We start from the raw sequence: 7,858 nt of genomic DNA on the forward strand, positions 1-7,858 counted from the left end.
GGCTATGGACAAGTGTTTTGTCATTGTCAGGATTATTTCTGTAAACGTGTTGTCAGGAAACCTTCTTCTTAAAGGTCAGATCATGTGTAAAGCTTACTGTAGCAACAGCACATGTTCAGACACGATGCCAAAAAAACAAAAACAAAGAATGTTTTGTTTTTGAAGTAAACATGATACTAAAGTTACTCCACACGTGAACAAGTAATGTGGTATTTACCCCTGACAAAACCTGGTTCTTTTTTCTGTAGATAATGAAGATTAAACAGGGGACTTTTCTTTGTCACGTGCTGCTGCGTTCTAATCAATGGAGCAATTGTATGTGAAATAGTCTGCATTGTTTATTTGATAAATGGTTTTAAAATAGTACTATGCTACATTGTTGTCGAATGAACACATACCCTACAGGTACACACACTATACAGTATACTGCAGAAACAGTAAGTGTAGCATGTTAGTATGTTAGTACAGTCAGGACTATTAGGATATAAAAAATGTAGAACTTAACTATTAACTAATTGTACAATTATTGTATAATAGTGTTGTTGTATAATATTTTTATACAATATATAAAATTTGCCAAAAAGGTCCAATTTGATCTCAAAAGTTATATTCAACAAATATTTTATTTTTCTTTTATAATAATGCCATACGTTTCTGAAATTGTTCTTATATGCATGTTACTTTTGACTGTTTTCTCTTCTTGTTTTTAATGAATATTTACCTTTTGATAGTCATTCTGTGTGTGTAAAAGTGATTTTAAAATGAACAAGGTTTGCAGGTTTAATGTGTAGCTCAGTTTGGGTTCATTTTAGCCTAGCAGTGCAGTAATTTTAAACTATAAAAAAGCAACCCAGCATGCTGGGTCAAACATAATCCAATTTCAAAACAACCCAGCGCTGGGTTGCCAAAATAACCCATATTGGGTTGTTTTTAACCCAGCAGTTTGTAGAGTGCAGTAACCGGGTCATATAAGGGTAATTCGCTGGGTCATTCCTGTTTCTGCATGTTTTAGTTTCACAATGCCACAGAGACAGAAGCTCAGATCTGTGCATGTTCAAGTTAACTAATTGCTTTTTATGAATTTTTAAGCTCAAACCTTTTCAAAAGTGCCTTGTCACACATAGCATGCAAATGACTAAGGAAGTTTTCACCTGTGTCAGCTGACAAAACCCTGAATAATTTCCTGAATAAACTGGGGATTCCTTCTTTACAAGCTGCTTAATATCATATGATGTTGAGTCACAAGACTAGTTTCTAAAAGAATCAACAAATCAATCAAGCAAATCTACACTGACTGCATCAAAAACCAGTTCACCATATCTGATTTAGACACAGTATGACCTAACACATTTTAATGGGCCGTAACAGACAGTAAAAAAGTGACAGAATCACCTGTAGTGTTTCAGATGAAATGTAAACAGGTTATGTCACGTTAAATACCAACTGCATGCTACTCCAAGGTACTTCAAATAATATAATGATCCAAAACCCACAGTATTACTATGGAATATGTCAAAAACAAGCTATATAATAGCATTTTTTAAATAAAGCTAAATAAGTGTGGAATGTAAATGTCAAAGTACCGTTTTTTCTCTTACGCAGAATGACGGAGATGAAGACGATGGCTAAAAGCACGACAACCACGGCAACAATCCACACATATGGAGTAGAACAGTGAGAAGGGAGTTCATCTGTAAAAAGAGAACAATGTTGGCATTAAATATCTGTTGCTTAAAATATTCACAAAATAAAAAAAAAAAAAAAAAAAAATATGCACAAAAAAAAAAAAAAAAAAAAAAAAAAAAAATAAAAAAAAAAAAAAATATATATATATATATATATATATATATATATATATATATATATATATATATATATATATATATATATTTCTCTCTCTCTCTCTCTCTCACAAATGCACACGCAATAAATGCACACGCATATTTATATATTTCTCTCTCTCTCTATATATATATTTTATATAAAGTTAATTAAATAAATAAAATATATAAAATAAATAAAGTAAAATTTTATTTTAATATTTTCTGTTAAAAGTTTAAAAATATATATTTTATATGTTTATAAAGTTTTTTGCTGCATTTTCAACTGAGTTTTAAAATTTTATTTCAGGTAATTTTTATTTTAATTTCTAATTAATTAAACATTTTTATGTTGTTAGTTTTAGTTAATAATGTATAAATAGTAACAAAGGCACTCCTCCACATTTAACCGATCTGATTTCCCTTTGTGCACGTCTTTACCTACTTATTTCATATCTCACGCCCTCACATCTGGGGAAAACCATCAAGAAAAATCTGCCTCTCACAAACCATAAGCGATGGAAAATAAATGCAACCTTCAAATCTGTAGGCTGATATTCATTCCTACAGAGATGAACTGACAGATATTATTTCCCGAAAGTGCTAGAAAAAGTTTTACGCCCTAGTTTTACACTAATTGCATATAAAATGTCCATTCATTTGGATCGCACAGTTTTTAGTTACATTCCATCACGTTCACCAATAGATGCTTTGCAGTGAATGGGTGCCGTCAGAATGAGAGTCCAAACAGCTGATAAAAACCTCACAATAATCCACACCACTCCAGTCCATCTGGAGAAGACAAAAGCTGAATATTTTTAAGAAACAAATCCATCATTAAATGAGCCAGAAAGTGGTCTGGTCTGAATCAGAAGATTTACACTCCAAAACAGCTCTAAGTAAATATGTGGGTGAATTTTGATGTGAGAGGACAACAGGAGATGGACTTTTTCACTGGAGGAAGCGTTATTATGGATCATGGACTCATATTTTTGCCAGAAGCAACAGTTAGAAGCACCTTTTGGCTTCACAAGACATTAACTGATGGACTGGAGTGGTGTGGATTACTTGTGGATTATTGTGATGTTTTTATCAGCTGTTTGGACTCTCATTCTGACGGCACCCATTCAGTGCAGAGCATCCATTGGTAAGCAAGTAATGCAATGCTACAGTTCTCCAAATCTGAATACTAGGTTGACACTAGTTAATAAACCTTTCCTACATCAGACTCACCTGGGATGCTGAAGGTGGCCGTCTGCTGGGTTTCACCCTTCACGAGGAAAGAGCAGGTGTAGTTGTTCACGAGGTCTCGTTTGACCGTCAGCTTGCTGATGATGTGGATGAGATCTTCGTCTGTAGATCGTGTCGTGCTGTTGGACATCTCCGTGAGGTTTGTGTGCTGCTGACCACCGCTCCAGATAACCTGAGCGGACGGGAATCCCTGAGACTCACAGGAGAGCTCGACCTCATCCTGACCCGTCTTCATGATGGCTTTCTTAATGGGAGCATAAGGAGCTGGAAACCATAAACATAATATACAGCTAAAGTCATAAGCATGACAATCTGGTACAAGTTTTAGAAAACATGGATGTATTAGAAAGAATTTTCTGCCATACTAGAACTATTTCTGCATTATGCAAAATTGCTGTATACACTGAACTCAAATGCAATGCAATACAATGCAATATGCTCAAAAAATGCAACTCCGAAAACAAAGAGTGCAATTCACTGAAATACAGTACAATAAATACATTTCTTTAAATATATATTAACATATGAGCTGCATCCTTGCAATATAAACAATTCCTGCTTACAGGAATGTAACAATATTCATACAGTCAAACGCACCTGTAACACTGAGCGTGACTTGCTTGTAGTCTCCATCATCTTTCACTTTCACGATACACCGGTATGTGCCTGAATCTTTTATCTGGAGCTTCTTCAAGTGCAGCACCGCTCGGTTTTTCTTCAGCTGTTCGTGGATGAGCTGTGCGCGCTGTATGAACATGGCACTGGTGTATAAGTGATTCTCTTTGCCTCTCTCCAGCCGATACACCTCCACAGCCTGCTTCGGCTCGACTCGGCTCCATATGACAGTGAGGTTGGAAGGACTTTCAACCGAGGAGAACAAACACTCTAGTCTGACGTCCTCATGTAGCTTTGCTTCATAGTTGCTCTCCTGTAAACTGACTGTAAACAGGGCTGGAGGAAAACAGATGAGAATCACAGAGATGATGAGACATCTTCATCATCATTTTAGAGATATACACAGATCAATATCAAGAGATTTATGAGAAAACTTTAGCGTTCTCCCCCCAAAACTACTATTATCTCCTATGATCGCTTTGAAAAATGCTTGACTTAAAATGTATCATTGCAACTATTATTTTACAAATAGAAAACTAAGTTTACAGTAACCTACAGTTAGGGTTTCCGCAATTAAATTTATAGTAAAAATGGCTTCTTACAAAACTTCATATATTTACATTATTTACACTAATTGAATAATAATTTAGTGTGGGTTTTACACTGAAAGAAATCTGGTGTAGAATTTACTTTGAAAATTTTCACTCAGAAATGAACAGTAAATTTCACAAATAATTACAAATAATTAAGAAATGAATTAAATGTAAAAACTGGAAGTAGAATGACTAAGATAGCATTTTCTTGTAAAACCTACTCCAATAATCTTTGTTTACAATTTCAAATAAATAAATAAATTATATATTATATATTAATCAATTATATATATATATATATATATAATATATATATATATATATATATATATATATATATATATATATATATGATATAATTGTACTTTTATTTTATTTTTTTTATTTTTTTACAATGTACTAAAACAAGGGACAAAAACATACATTTCCAATCTTGTATTTACCCAGAATGTATTTCCAAAAATATATTATGGACAATATTAATGTACATACACTGTAATTTTATATATTTTTTTTAATATGTGAGCATATTTATTGAAAATACATTTATGTAAATATATTATTGAATATGTTATATTATACTTTAAAAACCATTTTTACAGTGTATTTTGGCTGAAAATGTAATTATCATAATATATTAATATAAGAGTCACTGTATGAATTACTGGAAGTGAAATGGAATTTTTTTTATCACTCAAATGTTGCCCTTTCATAACGGATGACACTTAAGGAGTTCTCAGTTATGTTTTAAGTATCAGATTTGTCTCAGATGAGTAACTAGTCATCATCCAGTAGGAGTCTAAAGCTATTAAATTAATGTAGAGGGCAGTTCAGATCATTTGATGAGAAATGTTGGTGTTCATATTGAGATCTCAAGCCAACATGAGCATAGTCTGAGACAACACTTAGATCTAATCTGAAACTCTAAAGCAGATAAAACATAATGTGCTTCATTGAATCCAATTAATGTCTAGGATAAACCACTGATTAGCAGTTTCTACATTAACCTTTTATCATCTAAAACAGAAAACAGGTAAGTGTAATGGATATCAGTCATACCTGATGCTGAGACAGGCCACAGCAGAGCCTGAAATATGACGACCAGCGTCCCCCTCATGACCCCTGCACGTAAACACAACACATCAGTCTGATGTCACACACACAATCCTCCTGATCTCCAGTCCGACTGAACTGGTTAAGAAGTGTTTGCATGCGTTTCAGCTGATAGTTTTGTCCCTGATGTCATGCACCACAATGAATCAGCAGTGCAGTACTTCTTGATTTACAAATGCCACCAGACCAACAAAGTCTACCTTAATAACAGTTACAAAGCAGATTTTCTTTTGCTATTAATTAGCCTAACATGAGTCAAATCTAGGGCATCAGTGTAGATGATTCATGAACTGATTCACTCACGGGACAAAACCTAAAGAGCCCCAGGTAGGAAATCTCACACAGGGAGAGAAATAAAGGAACTGTTCTTCCTCAGGAAGGTCCATCTCTTTATAAATGAAGCTCATGAATATTTCCCACCAATATAATAACCAACAGCAGTTTCCATAACAGACATCATAATCATAAAGCTCTGGTGTATATGTTAAGTACAGGAAATGTTCATAATGTAATGTGTATCATAATGATATCTCACTCTCTCTCACACACAACTGTGTTCATGTTCAGTCAAAAGTTTGGTCTTTTAACAATTTATTTGTTTATTGGTCCCTAACAACCTTAATTTTTGATTTGAGTCACTACATTTTTGAGCAGTATGCAAAAGCACCTTCCGGACAGCATGTGTGGATCATAAATAGACATTTATCTCTTCATCCAAGCGGTCATACTGAGACTGAGAGGGATGATATTATCAGAAGCACTTTACTTGACTTTTAACACTGAAGGAGCAAGAAACTAGTGGTTTTTTACAGTTGATTTCCCCCCGTGTTATTACAGTTATGCATTTAGCAGACGCTTTTATCCAAAGGAGCTTACTCAGGCTGACATTTTTTACCTAACATGTGTTCCCTGGGAATTGAACCCACAACCTTTTGTGCTGCTAACACAATGCTCTACCACTGAGCCACAGGACCACCAACACAATAAGTTTATGTCACAGGAAAAAATTGAGGGAGTTACTGAGAAAAAAAAAAGAAAACATTTTTCAGAAAACTGGCAAGCAGTGACTAATCCTTGGGTTAAGTGGTTGGCAAGCAAACCACACTTACTCATGTAAGTACCCTTTCAGTTTTTGGGTTTCAACCAACAACCTTTGGGATATCAGCCCTAATCTACCATAAATGTGCTATATCCAGTTTAGAACACGCAGATGGGTTTTCTAAAGAGTATCCACTTTAGCCTGAAAGAGGAAATTCATACACTTTCAGAAACAAGATACAAAGCTGTTACTGGGGCATCACCAGTACAAAAGCTAAAAGATATATGCTTGTTACTTATCACCCTTTAAAATTAGTACATTAAAGGTACAAAGGTATGCATATTATTACCTTTTGAAAGTTTTGTACCTTTTTTTTACCTGAGAGTTTAGATCTTAACTAGAAGTATAAACCACTAACGAATACTCTGTAGGTTACTATATCTGAACAGCATTATATTTAGAGTAACTGAAGATCTACTTAGTAACATTTGACTAGAATATGTCACTGTCCATTACAAAAAAACTGTGGTACTGCAAAGAAACAACAAAAAACATGGGTTTACCATGGCACTTTTATAAAATGAAAATAAATGAATAAATAAATAAACAAATAAAGGAATGAATGAATACAATTAGAAATACTAGCTAACTAACAAACTAAATAAATGCTTTCTGAACATCCAGATACAGCATAAATAAATAAATATATAATAATAATAAAATAAAATAAAATTCACCATAGAAATTACTATTAACATCTATGGCATTTCACACTTTATTCTATCTGAGACTAATTTTTTTGCACACAAAAACTGCCTATTTTTAAGGTGCACCGTTTGCAAAAATACATCAAAGGATGCAGCAAACACAGGATGTTAAACCTGGGTGTTATCACACACTGTCAACAGCAGTGCACGCTGAAAATGTAAAACTTTAAAATAACAAAACAAACTCTGCTTGCCAAATCATATTTGATTTGTTCTATACTCACTGGTAAAGCTCAGCTTATACACGATATGTGAACTTACTTAATGAAGAATGGCGCACATGAGCAGGTGCCTGTGAGCTGGTGATCTTTGCTTTGATTCTGCGGAGAGCAGCAGATGTAAACGCCTTTAAAGCGCGTGCTCTTCCGTGAGCTCTGCTCATTGGCCGCTGATCCGCTTCGAAGACGCTGCTGCGCTTTTGACAAGAAAAAGCGAGTCTCGCGGGAGAAGATCCTGATTTTAGCTTCCTTTCACCTATGGATATCGGGAACTTAATGACAGACAGCACCGTTAAATCATCACACTGTCCGGTAAACCATCACGGGAATAAACATGTTAGCTGACATCATAAAGTCTCGATTCCGGTGTGAATCAAATCGGGAAAAAATAAAAATAAAAACGGAATTCAAGAATAAATCAGCGAATGTATCTATAAACGTT

General features: G+C 34.2%; 1 protein-coding gene across 2 annotated transcripts in view; it reads right to left on the reverse strand.

Annotated features, from left to right (window-relative positions):
- Positions 1–7,858, reverse strand: part of LOC109076482 (T-lymphocyte activation antigen CD86-like) — a 12,483-nt gene extending 4,625 nt beyond the window's left edge. The window contains exons 1-5 of one of the 2 annotated variants that reach the window (XM_042778526.1): positions 7,460–7,858; positions 5,339–5,401; positions 3,669–4,022; positions 3,054–3,335; positions 1,599–1,691 (exon numbers count right to left, since the gene is read on the reverse strand). In XM_042778526.1, coding sequence (XP_042634460.1) covers positions 1,599–1,691; positions 3,054–3,335; positions 3,669–4,022; positions 5,339–5,401; positions 7,460–7,580 — 913 coding nt within the window. In that variant the 5' untranslated portion in view covers positions 7,581–7,858. Of the gene's footprint in view, positions 1–1,583; positions 1,692–3,053; positions 3,336–3,668; positions 4,023–5,338; positions 5,402–7,459 lie in introns of both variants that reach the window. The other variant, XM_042778525.1, reaches the window with a different exon arrangement.

Source organism: Cyprinus carpio, chromosome A21, assembly GCF_018340385.1.
Source record: "Cyprinus carpio isolate SPL01 chromosome A21, ASM1834038v1, whole genome shotgun sequence".
NCBI lineage: Eukaryota > Metazoa > Chordata > Actinopteri > Cypriniformes > Cyprinidae > Cyprinus > Cyprinus carpio.